Genomic DNA, 14,083 nt, shown 5'->3' with positions numbered 1-14,083 from the left:
GAAACACAAGACCCCAAAGAGCTAAAGCAATCTAGAGAAAGAAAAATGGAGATGGAGGAGTCACGCTCCCTGACTTCAGACTATGCACAAAGCTATGCGGCATGGCAAAAACAAACAGAATGCATATGTATGGTGCAGGCACAAAAACAGAAACACAGATTCATGGAGCAGGACAGGAGGCCCAGAGAAACACTCAGACATCTACAGCCATCTCATCTATGATAAAGGAGACAGGAGTGTACAACGGAGAAAAGACAGTCTCTTCAGTAAGCGGCCCTGGGAAACTACGGTGTAAAAGAGTGAAATCAGAACACCACCTAACACCATGCACACACATTACGTCAAAATGGATTAAAGACCTAAATACAAGGCCAGACACTGTGAAACTCTGACATAAATCTCAGCGAGATCTTTTCTGATCTCCCTCCTAGAGTAATGAAAACAAAAATAAACCAATGGGGCCTAATCAAACTTAAAAGCTTTGGCACAGCAAAGGAAACCATAAACAAAACGAAAAGACAACCCTCTAGAAGGGAAGAATACATTTGCAAACGAAGCCACTGACAAGGGATTAATCTCCAAAACATACAAACAGCTCAGGTAGCCCAATATGGAAAAAGAAAACAAGCAACCCAAGCAAAACAGACATACAGACGGCCAAAAAGCACACGAAAAGATGCTCCACACATCACTGATTATTAGAGAAATGGAAATCAAAACTACAAGAAGGTATCATCTCACACTGGCCAGAATGGCTCTCACCAAAAAAAATCTATCAGCAGTAGTGCGAGAGAGGGTATAGAGAGATGGGAGCCCTCCTACACTGTTGGTGGGAACGTAAACTGGTGCAGCCATTATGGAGAAGAGTAGGGGGGTTCCTTAAAAACCTTAAAACAGAGCTGCGATATGATCCTGAAATCCCACTCCTGGGCATATATCCAGAGAAAACCATCATTCGAAATGATACACGTACCTCAATGTCCACTGCACCACTGTCTCATAATTGCCAGGACATGGAAGCGACCAAAATGCCCATCAGCAGAAGAATGGATAAAGATGTTGCACGTACATACAACGGAACACCACGCAGCCAGAAACAAGAATGAAACAATGCTGTTTGCAGCAATGGATGGACCCAGAGACGGTCATACTGAGTGAAGTAAGTCAGACAAAGACAGACAAATACCATAAATGACATAGATTATACATGAAATCTAAAAAAAAAAAAAAAGATACAAATGAACTTATTTACAAAACAGAAATAGAGTCACAGATGTAGAAAGCAAACCTGTGATTACCAGGCGGTGGGAGGGGGGGAAGGGGGTAGGGATAAATTGGGAAATTGGGATTGAGACGTACGTGCCAGCATATGTAACAGAGACAGTTAATAAGGATCTACTGTAGAACACAGGAAACCCTACTCAGCCCTACACAGCGACCTCTATGGAAAAGACAGTCTGAAAAAGAGCTGGCTGTATGCATGTGGAGAACTGATTCACCTTGCCGTGCAGCAGAAATTAACGTGACGCTGTAAATCAGCAACACTCCAACAAACATTGAAAATAAATAAACACAGTAAAGAAAGAAAGAAGCCAGAGTTCCACACGGGCTGGTTGTGGGTCGCACTTTAATAGCCACTCTGGGGCATCAGGTGGGACACCCAGTAACCACGAGACTCACATTGCAGCGGGAAAATCAAAGTCAGTGGTTCAAAACGGGGAAGTCAGTCACCCTCTTATTATAAAGACATGACTACGTCAGAAAACAGCAGCAAGTACAGCAAGCAAAAGCTCTTCTCTGCCCCCTGGGCAGGCCGTCCCAAGGCAGCCACTCCCTACCCTGAGCTCAGGAGGGCTATGGAGGGGAGGAAGGGGCTGCCCGTGCCACCATGGGGCCAAAGCTGCGGAGACGTGGTATAAAACGGTACTGGGGCTCCCCCAGCTGGCGCCACTGAGCACAGAGGTGTGCTTGAGAGGACTCGGGTGGGTGTGAGCAATGCCTGTGCCTCTACTCACAAACACTGCCGTTCCACCTGGCCCCACAAGATTCCCACCTCCAGACATGCCCCCAGTCAACATGGTAAGACAATTCCCAGAGTCCACTTGCCCCTTTAGGCACCCCAGATACTGAGACGCTCCCTTCCCAAGCCTGCCCAAGCAGGCTCAGAGGGGTGTGGGCAGCCCAGAGGCATCCTGGAACATTCTCTCCTTGGCTGACGGATGAACCAGCTCCAGGTCAGTATGGTTCAGAACATCATCCAGGGTCTGGCGGAAGCTGCAGCATTGCCCAGGGGAGAGGCAGGTGCAGGGCTCCCTTCCACCCACCCTCAGTCCTCAGGAGGGGTCCTGATGCTCCAGCCATAAAGCTTCCAGGAAGGGACAGCCACCCTGAGCACAGGCCGGTCCCCAGGAAGCATGACAGGCAGGAGCACCCCCTGCCATGTCAGTAGCTTTGGGAGGCCCACAAATGCTTGGGGACCCCCAAGGGTGTGTTCTCTCAACTGGGCCACCCAAGGAAGTGGGGGCTGGCTACAGGGTGCAGTAGATGAGGCCCCGTACAGGAGCGCAGGGGCATCCGAGGCTACTTGGTGGCTGTGGGCCACCAGTCTGGCACAGACGCAGTAAGGGCCACAGGGCCACTCTCAGAGGTTCTGATGTGGAGAGGACCCTTAATTTTCTCAGACCGCAGCAGGGCCAGACCCACGTCCCCCAGCCCTGCCCTGTACTTGCCGGCTGCCTGCCCTGACTCGGTGAGCACAGAGGCGCCGGGGGCAATGCCGCCGCCAGGAACGGCCCCTGAGAACTGGACTGGGAAGAGGCGCTTCCGGATAACACCCATGTGGTGGGTGCGAGCTGTCAGCTCCTGGCCGATGTAGCAGCCCTTGGTGAAGCTGATGCCGTTCATGAAGGCCAGGTTGGACTCCAGGGGCAGCGCCACTCCTGGGGGCAGGTCGTGGACACCCTCGGGAACACCTGCAGAGGTGGCGAGAGGCTTGCTGAGGTCTGAGGTGTCCTCCAGAGCTGGGGGCTCAACCCAAGGTGGCCAGCGGTACTGGCCTGTAGCAGTCCCAGCATCTGACCCCCAGTCTTCCGGGTCCCTCCGCATCCTCCAGGTCCCAGCTCCAGCCCCTGCTCTGGTCTCCGGGTGAGCTGCTTGTCTGGGCCTCAATACTGCCCTCTAGAGAAGACTCTACCCCTGAGCCCAGAACTCTGCTCTATGCCCTGACTCCTCCCAAGGCCTGGACTCACCATGCAGTTTTCCCAGGGCTCCGGGTCACACCCCTCCTGTCGCCTCACGTCCCACCCTGCCCCTCCTCCCCGTCCAGCATCAGCCCCCCAAACCTAACCTCTCCCCAGGTCCAACCCCATGTCCATACCTTGCTGGTACCGGTGCCGGTGATAATCCTGGAGGTCCCCAAGACGGCCCCCGGGCACCAAGGCTGAACCCTCGTCCTGGGAGAGGAGCCGCCAGCCCATGCAGGCAGTCCGGGGATCACGGGTGAGGATGTCTGCACACTCAGCCGTCTTCCGCGGCACCGCCCCGCCGGCCTCCCCCGGGGCGCGCGGCAGCACGGCCCACACGCGCAGCTCGGGGCACGGCTCCACCGTAACCTTCCGCCGGATCTTGTGCAGCAAGAGGTGCCTCTGCAGCGCATCGACCACGGAGCTGTCGCACTCCAGGAGGAAGGTGGGCTGTTCACCGGAGCGCTCAGGGAGCCTGCGGGGAGACGAGGGGGTGGCAGGGCTCACCGAGCGAAGGGCTTGCAGTCGGGTCCCGGCCATGGTGGCTGTGCCGCCCCAGTGCACCAGTCCCCTTGGACCACCTGGGAATGAAAGCACCCCCCACACCCAGGGAGGGAGCCACAGGAATCAGTCCGGCCGTGGCAGGACAGGCCTTGGCCAGACAGGTGCAAAGCAGGGCCTTGGGACCACAGTGGCATCCGGTGGTCAAGGTGAGGTGAGACGTCACAGACGGCCACTCGAAAGTCAGAATTTGCCACCTCCAGCCCTGAGAAGCACCAAGCAGCCAGTGGATTTCGGGGCGGGGTGGTGCTGGCAGGCAGGAAGAGCTGGGAGGGCAGCAGACAGCCGATGCAGGTGAGATGCACAGTGAGGCCACACTCAGCCCATGCCCACTTCCTACCTCCTCTAGGGAAGCCCTGCAACCTGGACAGGGTCCCAGAGCCATCCTAACTCCCACTCCAGGCAGCCCACATCCCGTGGAATACCCCAGATTCTGGTGTCACTGATGAATGGATGGTGGGGCCCTTACAGAGAGATGAGCACAGAGAGGCCAGCGCACAATCAGATGTGATGGAGGGGCCCTAAAGTGGAGATGTCCCAGAGGAGTACATGGCTGGAGTCCTGATTACAGATGTGGCTTGAGCAAGGACCCACAGCTGCATGGCAGCTGAGACAGGGAAGCGGGTAAAACCCTCAGGAGCGTGTATCAGAAAGAAAGGCCATCAGCTGGGACCCATCAGCTGTGCCTCGGACCCTCTCCCCAGGCAAGAAAGGGTTAAGTGCTACCCTGGAGAAGTCAATTGCCCACCAAGGAAAGAGCTACAGAAGCTTGCTTGGGGTGGCGGTGGGGGAGGGATTTGCCTGGTGGTCCAGTGGTTAAGAATCTGCCCTCAAATGCAGGGGGCTCCACTTCGATCCCTGTTGGGGAACTAAGAGCGCCACAACTACCGAGCCTGCAGCCTCAACGAGAGAGAGGCCCACGCTCTGTGACAAAGAGCCCAAGCACCGGAAGCAAAGACCCTGCGTGCCGCAACGCACACCCACACAGCCAAAACGGTATAAGCGACCAAACGAAGTATTGTTTCAAACAAGCAGAATTAAAACTTCTCTATTTATTCTTGGCTGTGCTGGGTCCTTGTTGCTGTGTGTGGGCCTTCTGCAGCTGCGGCGAGTGGGGGCCACTCTCCCTGGCGGTGTGACGGCTTCTCATTGCAGCGGCCTCTCTCGTGGAGCACAAGCTCCAGGTGTGTGGGCTTCAGTAGTTGCGGCGCATAGGCTTAGTTGCTTCATGGCATGTGGAATCTTCCTGGACCTGGGATCAAACCCATGTCCCCTGCACTAACAGGCAGATTTCTTACCCACTGTGCCACCAAAGAATTCCTAAAACAAGTTTTTTCTTTTTTTTTTTTTAAAGCAGCTTGCTTGGTGCCCCTGATTTCTGTGGCTTCATCCTACAGCACAAACTCTGCCAGCTGCATACACATAACTATCAGCCAAGGGTCACGGAAGTACAGGAACAAGCATGTGAAGAAAGTGGAGAAGAGCAGCCAGTCAGCCTCACCCTCCAAACAGTCCTCCAAGAAGGTCAGAGAGAGATCAGCTGCGGGCTGGGAAAACGATCATTTTCAGACAGAATTAAACTGCCAGAAAAAAAGAGAAGGGTTCAAAGGTGCTGCCTCAGATAACCACATGGAAAGAAGTTCAAAGTCACTTATCACGACACAAAGACAAGTTAAAACCACAAGATACCAAGGCACGACTATCTGAATGGCTAAAATAAAAAAGTTCAAGGCAACGAGGATGCAGAAAAGATGGACCATCCGGCCTTGCTGGTGGGAATGCAAATGGAACAGACACTCCAGAAAACAGTTTGCAGTTCTTTACAAGACTAGACATGCAGCGGCCACACAGTCTAGTCACTGCACTCCTGGGTCCTTATCCTAGAAAACACCCCAGGTGTTGACACAAAACCTGGGCATAAACATTAGGAGCAGTTTTATTCTTAACAGTCACGAAATGAAGCCAAAACATCCTTCAGTGGGTGGATGAATGGTTAAACAAACCATGGTCCAGTCCGTCAAGGGAATACCTACTAAGCAAGGGAAAGGAGGAGGCCGTCTATGGGGTCGCACAGAGTCGGACACGACTGAAGCGACTTAGCAGCAGCAGCAGCATTGATGAATCCAACGGGCATCGAGGTGAGTGAGACAAAAGACTCTGTTAGTGTAACAGTCCTGAAATGACAGGGTCATAAAGACGGAGAGTGAGCAGGGGGCTGGCTGAGGGGCTGAGAAGGGGAGTGTGCCCACGGAGGGCAGAAGCGAGCCTGATGGTAATGGAAGAGCTGTCTTCATCGAAGATACACAGGTCTACATGTGTGATCAAATCCGAGCTGCATGCAAGTGAGCACGCGGCAGCCTGGAGGAACCAGAGTGCGCCCTGTGGCTGGCCCACGCCCCCCCCTCCCCTGAATGGGACCCTGGACTATCGGAGGCAAGATGTTGCCCCTGGGGGAGCGGGGTGAAGGGTATGTGAGACCTCCCTGCTCATTTCTGCGTGGCTTCCTGTAAATCTATAATCGTTTCAAAATAAAAAGTTGAAAAAGGAGCTGCCTCTGGAGAAGATGGATCCATGCCAGTGAGAAGGGAGAGGGCCGTCAGTTTTCATGAAAAGCCTTTACTAGGTTTTTCACCCATGTGTAGGTATATTTCTGTTTTTTAAGTCTCTGATAAAGAAAGCAGACAGAAGCAATATGAAGCACTGGCAAGAGGAAGAAATGAGCATGGGTGGACAGAATGTGAGGCCACAGGGGCAAAGTGAACCCCAGAGAGAGGAGACAGAGATGCAGGTAAAACCACGCCCAAGGAGGGCAAAGGCCCAGCACGGGGAGGGGCCTGGGAAGGGCTGGTTAAGGGGCCACCAGGGCGCCAGGGCAGTCAAGCCCCAGGCTGATGCCCCATCTCACTCACGGGGCCAGTGTTCCACAGGGTTCAAGAGAAGCAGGGTGGAGGACGGACAGGTTCTGGGCTCAGGCACTTTTTTCCTGAGCTACCCGTGCAAATGGCCTTGTGCCATTCAGCCCCTCAGGGCCAGCAGGGCTGCAAAGCGCTCCTGCGCCCCGCCACCCCAAATCAGACTGTCTGCTGCCCCTGCTGCAGCTAAATAAAGGGGGACAGGCCAGCAGGGGGAGTGGTGACGCACGGCGAGCCTCTGCTCAGCCAGCACAGCGCAAATCTGAGCTGGAACCTTCTCTGTGGGGCCGTCTTGAGCACTGCTGGACACTGAGAGCACCCCTGGGCTCGGCCTCCTCAATGCCAGGAGCAGCCACACCTGAGTGACAACCACAGATACCCCTGGGGCAGCACAGTGGCGCTGAGTAGGACCGCCAGATAAAATACATGACGCCCAATCAAATTTGCATCTCAGAAAAAAAAAATCATTTTTTAATAACTTCTTTAGTGTAAGTACTTCCCAAACACTGCATAGGTCACCCCCCCAAAGTCCTTCGTGTCTGTCTGAGATGTACCTCACATCCCACAGTTTTCCTTGCCCAGCCCAGCAGCCCAGCCCGGGGGAACAACCACAGCGGCAGGAAGAGGAGGCTGAGGGCACCTGCAGCCTCACCAGCCAGCCTGGTGGGCGGACCTGGGTGAAGAGGTGTACCAGCCCCGCGTCCCACCCTCCCTCTGCCAGGCACACATGGAGAACACTGCCCAGAAACCAGCTGCACCCAGGCTCAGCACGATCCCGCTGAGACCGCACCGGGGAAGGACGTGCAGGGAGACGAGCCAGCAGCGGACCTCAGCAGCCCGCCCGCCAGGGTGGCCCCTAGAGGCACGCCTGGGCTCCCCAAAAGCCAAGCAGCCCAGCTCGCAAAACCTGCAGGACTCCTCTAACAGCCAGTACTCAACAAACACGTGGTCAGGGTGAGGAGAGACTTCAAAACACAAAGCCCCAGCTGAGCCGATGAGTCAAGCCACGACCGGGAGAAAAGGTTTGAAAAGTCACATCGGACAAAGGACTGTCACTCAGAACATACAAAACCACTGAAAACTCAACAATTAGGAAACAGTCTGATTAAAACTAGGCCAAAGATCTGGACATCTCCCCAAAGAAAACATACAGGTGGCAAACAGCATGTGCAATGATGTTACGTGTCATTTGTCGTCAGGGAAAAGGAAATTAAAGCAAGCTCCACTGCACACCTATCAGGATGATCAAAATCCAGAATACTGACACCACCGAAGGCTGGTGAGGCTATGGAGAAACGGGAAGTAATTACTTCTCGTTGGTGGGAATGCAGAATGACACTTTGGAAGACACTTTGGTGGTTTCTTATAAAACTACACATACTCTTACCTTACAGTCTAACAGTCACACTTCCTGGTATTTACCGAAAGAAGCTGAAAACTAACCTCTACACAGAAAACCTGCGCACAGATGTTTATAGCACCTGTACTCAACAATATGGAAGCAACAGCAAGTCCTTCAATCGATGAATGGATTTATTAACTGGTACATGCAAACAATAGAGTATTAGTCAACACTAAGAGAAATGAGCTATGAAGTCCTGCAAAGACAGGGAGGAAACTTAAATGTATATTACTAAGTGAAAGAGGTCAGTCTGAAAAGGCTGCAGAGCCTGTGATCCCAACTACGTGACACTCTAGCAAAAGGGAAACTATGGAGACAGTTTCAGATCCAAAAATACCCTTTGAGTGGCGGTGAGGAGTCACGAGGGAGGGTGAATAGGTACAGCCCAAAGGATATTTAGGGACAATAAAGCCACTCTGTATAATATTACAGTGGTACATACATATTATAAAATACTCATCCAATTTCACAGAAAGCACAGCAGCGAGAGTGAAGCTTAATGTGAACTGAGGACTTTGGGTAATTCTGACGTCAGTATAGGCTCATCAGCTATAACTAACGTACTGCTCTGGAGGAGGAGGCTGATACGGGGCAGGCTATGCATGTACGGGAGCAGAGAGTATATGAGAGATCTCTGCCTTCTCAGTTTTCCTATTAACCTAAAACTGCTCTAAAAAGTCTTTCCTTTTTTATTTTTGGCTGCACCACGTGGCTTGCAGTATCTCGATTCACCAACCAGGGACTGAAGCCAGGCCATGGCAGTGAAAGCCTGGAATCCTAACCACTAGGCCACCAGAATACTCCCTTAAAGAGTCTACTTGAAAAACCAAACACTCAAGTTTTGTCCGAGAGATGGTGCTACATTCGGGAAACAAGATCAGGGAGCACTGAGGAGGGAACAACTCAAGGATGGGAAACTAGAAGCATGACAGTTTCAGGGAAAAATTCCAGGGAGTCCCCTGGTGGCCTAAGCGGTTAGGATTCTGGACTTGCACTGCTGTGGCCCAGGTTCAATCCCTGGTCATGGAACTGAGATCCCACAATCCGCACAGCACAGCCAAAAAGGAAGAAAAAGAACAATTCTGGAGACAGGATACAGAGAAAACGTCAGGCAGAGTACCCATGAAGCAAGCAGGAAGGCCGCAGGCTTCCAGGCGGGACACCCAGTTGCCAGCGTGTCCCCTTCCCACCGAGAGCAGACCTCAGTGAGATCAGATGTAGGTAAACGGTCAACAGCAACCAGGAGTGGAAGGAGCACATCTCATGAACAGCAGGCATCACCACAAATATATCCCAATAGAAACATCAGGGTAGGATGGGAGCCCAGAAGCCTCAGCACCCCATGCCCCAGCGCAGAGCTGGGAGAGAGGAATCTGGGCATGGTTCACCCAGCCCCCAGGCCTTAGAGCAGCCATCCGAGGGAGCGTTCTCACGTCTCCCCTCCTCCAACTGCTCAGAAGTGGGGCCACTAATTCAGGCTGTCTCTGATGGAATGAGGACCTCACCCCACCTGCTGGGGTTGCACTCCCCACAAAGGACTTTGAGCTGGAATCTCAGAAGAGCAACCAGGGTCAGGGGACATCATTACAGTGCACTGCGATTCCCTCAACACACAGATAGCAAGTGGCACGCCAACACCCCGCTCACAGGAGTGAACAGAGAGAAAAACAAACTCCTCTACAGTACGGATCACAGCACACACAATGCCTAGAAAGAACTACCATGTACATGCCTGCTGACAAGAACCGACGGCCCAGCAGCTAAGCAAAAACACGCCGAACCAGAGGAAAAGATTGAGAGATTAAAAAAAAAACAAAAACCTAGAAACAGAAAAATATACATTTTTTACACTGTGGAGTGACTTATCGGGATATAACTTCATTATAGGAAGAATGCAAAGGCAGAAAGATATAAAGGCAGACTGGAGACTCAAGGAAGAAAATTTGAGGACCTTTTGGTCCTCAAACACTGATTATTAAAAACACTACATTACAACACTGATAAACTAAAAACTGAAAAGACCATTATAGGGGCTACTGAATGTTACAGACATGGAGGGCTTAAGATAATCAAAGGATGTAGTTTTTAAAAGAGGTTAAGCAACTACTGGGAAGATAATAATTACATAAAACAGATAATGACAATGGTATTTCTGAAAGAGGGGACACAGAGCAGGGACCACACGTTTTCTGTAAAAGACCAGATTGAAAATAATTTAGGTATGAGGCCGCACAATCTCTACCACATTATTACATTATTAATTATACTTTTACCATTAGAAAGCAAAAGCGGCCACAGAGGATATAAACAAATGGACGTAGCCCTGCAGTCAAACTTTATTTACAAAAACAGACAGCTGGACCTGCCCAAGGGTCCTAATTTACTGATCCCTGTTACAGAGTCACAGAGCCCACCAAGTGCCTAGCAACGTGACATGACAGCAGACCCCCAATACAACACATCATCATGATACTTCAAGATGCCAGGATGAAGATGAGCCCCCGAGAGAACCCAGAGAAAACCCCGTCACACACAAAGGCTCAGAAATCAAACACCACTAGGCTTCTTGACAACAATGCCAGCAGCTGCAAGGCAGGCTGTGGTGTCAACGTTTTCTGGGACAATTTTCAGCAGAGTTTTAGGACCAGCCAAGTTATCGGGGATGGAGGAGGAAATGGCAATCCACTCCAGTATTCTTGGCCTTGACAACCCTATAGACAGAGGAGTCCATGGGGTCACAAAGAGACCCACACGACTGACTGCATGACTCGCACACACAAGTTATGGGGTAGAAGTCGAAGGTCGCTGAAGTATCCTGCCTCTCAACAAGCCACTGAAGAATGCACTCACAGGAAGTACACTTAGGAAGAGGCAGACAAACCCACAACAGAAGAGGGCCGCGAGCTTTCCGGGCGGCCTCAGGCAGGGCAACAGCCTGGAACTGCGTAAGAGGTTCTAGAGAAACCAAGTCTGAGAAAGCTAAGCAAGTGAACACGGAAAGCGCTACAGGACACCAAACGCTAATATCACTGAATACGGAGAGATTGTGGAGAGAAATGCGTGTACACGAGAACTCAGGAGGTAGTGGTACAAGCCAGCGGCACAGACGTTGCTCCCTGCAGCGTGGCTCCCTCTCCGTGCAGTGGGTCTGAGCATGGGCAGAGGCCAGGTGTAAGTGCTCCCAGGCGAGTCACTGGCGGCCCACCCCTCGGAGCTGGCTCCAGCCCACCTATGGCTGCCTTCCCCCAGGTGCTCAGCTCTGCCCACTGTGCGGGTCTCCCAGTGCCCTACCCTGGGCGCTCCTCCCATCCTCAGGTGCCCTCTCTTGGGGGCTCACCTCGGCCCACCCTGTGCACAGATTCCCAGATGTCCCTTCCCCTGGATTCCCTGTCGTGCATGTCCTTTCCTGGATGTCCGTCCCGGGCTAGCGGTAGTCTTCCCCTAGGTACCCCGCCTCTGGATGTCGTTAGATCTGCCTTCTGTCCGTCCCTCCCCAGTGTCTGCCTCTACCTCTGGGAGACCACCATAGCAGCCCACCCCCCAAGTCCTCTCCCGGGTGCCCTTTCCCTGGGTGATACCCCGACCCACACGGCCAGTCCTGCAAAACGCGCTCACCCGTAGAGAATGACGTCATAGAGAGTGCGTCCCTGCACATTGAGAAAGTGGGCGTAGCCCGCTCGGGCCGAAGCTGACGCCTCGCCCGCCGCAGGACCCGGAAGCGGCAGCTCATTGGTCAGCAGGCCTAGGAGAAAGGGCGCCGAGTCCGGCCCGCGCACGCGCACGAGGGCACGCTCGCCTAGCAGAAAGCAGGCCCATGTTGCGCCGCTAGCGGAGTCAGCGCCCTGACAGCAGCCGCTGTGAGCCAGGTGGCGCCTCGGAGCCGCGCGCAGCCGCCAGCTCCAGGCCGGGCCGCCGCACCCTGGAGCCGCACCCCTGAGCAGTGCCGCGGCCGCCATCTTGGGGAGGAGTGAGGCGGCGCCCGCAGCCGCTCGGGCGGGCGGCCGGACGCGCGAGGCGAGTTGGGGCGCCGGGAAGCGGTGCGCGCGGGCGCCACAGCGGCCCCTGGCTGCTGACGGGCGAGGCGTGCGCGGGGCGCGGTGTGCGCGAGCGTACGCGGGCTGGGGCCACAGCGGCCCCTGGTGGCGGGCGAGCGGCCCCTGCCGGAGCGGCCGGCGTGAGGGTGGGCGGAGCGTGCGCCGGGGCGAGGCCTCGCCCACACGCCCATCTTGGGCTGACTTCTGCTCCTGCAAGTCGGCCGGCCCCTCGGTTCTCAGAGATGTTTCCGCTTGCTTTATTGTGTTGAGACGCGCATGACGTGAGCTTTACCATCTTTAGCAATTTGGGGTGCACATTTCTGAGCCATTGAGCCTGTTCACACCGTTTTGTAGCCATCCCCACAACTTTCTCATCTTCCCAGACCAAAACTCCGCCCTCTCAGATGAACATCCCTATCTCCCTCCCCAGACCCTGGGAATGCCAGTCCAGTCTGTCTCTGTGGCCCTGACAGCCCTGGGAAAGTCATGGAAGTGGAGTCTTTATCTTTTGTGACACGCTCATGTCTACCAGGATCCTCCATGATGTAGCATGTTTCAGCCTTTGTAAAGGCTGATTGATAGTCCATTGTATAGTCCATTGATAGTCCATTGTAGTGTGACACACACACACACACTACATCTGGATTATCCATTCACTCACTGATGGAACATTTATGTTGCTTCCAACACAGGGACCTCGTAGGTTGCTCAGAGGGTAAAGAATCTGCCTGCGATGCGGGAGACCTGGGTCAGGAACATTCCCTGGAAAAGGGAATGGCAAACTCTCTCCAGTATTCTTGCCTGAAGAATTTCATGGACAGAGGAGCCTGGCAGGCTAAGGTCCAGTTCCAGTTCAGTCGCTCAGTCGTGTCCCACTCTTTGCGACCCCATGAATTGCAGCACGCAAGGCCTCCCTGTCCATCACCAACTCCTGGAGTTCACTCAAACTCAGGTCCATCGAGTTGGTGATGCCATCCAGCCATCTCATCCTCCGTCGTCCCCTTTTCCTCCTGCCCCCAATTCCTCCCAGCATCACAGTCTTTTCCAATGAGTCAGCTCTTCGCATGAGGTGGCCAAAGTACTGGAGTTTCAGCTTTAGCATCATTCCTTCCAAAGAACACCCAGGGCTGATCTCCTTTAGAATGGACTGGTTGGATCTCCTTGCAGTCCAAGGGACTCTCAGGAGTCTTCTCCAACACCACAGTTCCAAAGCATCAATTCTTCGGCGCTCAGCTTTCTTCACAGTCCAACTCTCACATCCATACATGACCACTGGAAAAACCATAGCCTTTACTAGAGGGACCTTTGTTGGCAAAGTAATGTCTCTGCTTTTGAATATGCTATCTAGGTTGGTCATAAATTTTCTTCCAGGGATTAAGCATCTTATAATTTCATGGCTGCAGTCACCATCTGCAGTGATTTTGGAGCCCAAAAATATAAAGTCTGACACTATTTCCGTTTCCCCATCTATTTCCCAAGAAGCAATGGGACCAGATGCCATGATCTTCGTTTTCTGAATGTTGAGCTTTAAGCCAACTTTTTCACTCTCCTCTTTCACTTTCATCAAGAGGCTTTTTAGTTCCTCTTCACTTTCTGCCATAAGGGTGGTGTCATCTGCATATCTGAGGTTATTGATATTTCTCCCACCAATCTTGATTCCAGCTTGTGCTTCTTCCAGCCCAGTGTTTCTCATGATGTACTCTGCATAGAAGTTAAACCAGCAGGGTGACAGTATACAGCCTTGATGTACTCCTTTTCCTATTTGGAACCAGTCTGTTGTTCCATGTCCAGTTCTAACTGTTGCTTCCTGACCTGCATATAGGTGTCTCAAGAGGCAGGTCAGGTGATCTGGTATTCCCATCTCTTTCAGAATTTTCCACAGTTTATTGTGATCCACACAGTGAAAGGCTTTGGCATAGTCAATAAAGCAGA

General features: G+C 52.9%; 1 protein-coding gene across 1 annotated transcript; it reads right to left on the bottom strand.

The window, feature by feature from the left end:
• IBA57 (IBA57 homolog, iron-sulfur cluster assembly) lies at window positions 1,610–12,175 on the bottom strand. The gene is made up of 3 exons (XM_018051578.1): window positions 11,733–12,175; window positions 3,377–3,717; window positions 1,610–2,972 (listed from the first exon to the last, which is right to left on the bottom strand). Exons 1-3 carry the CDS (start codon window positions 12,071–12,073, stop codon window positions 2,581–2,583), a joined length of 1,074 nt encoding a protein of 357 aa, XP_017907067.1. The 5' UTR covers window positions 12,074–12,175; the 3' UTR covers window positions 1,610–2,580.

The sequence above is a fragment of the Capra hircus genome, chromosome 7, assembly GCF_001704415.2.
Source record: "Capra hircus breed San Clemente chromosome 7, ASM170441v1, whole genome shotgun sequence".
Lineage (NCBI taxonomy): Eukaryota > Metazoa > Chordata > Mammalia > Artiodactyla > Bovidae > Capra > Capra hircus.
This window is presented reverse-complemented; position numbering and strand designations above follow the sequence as displayed.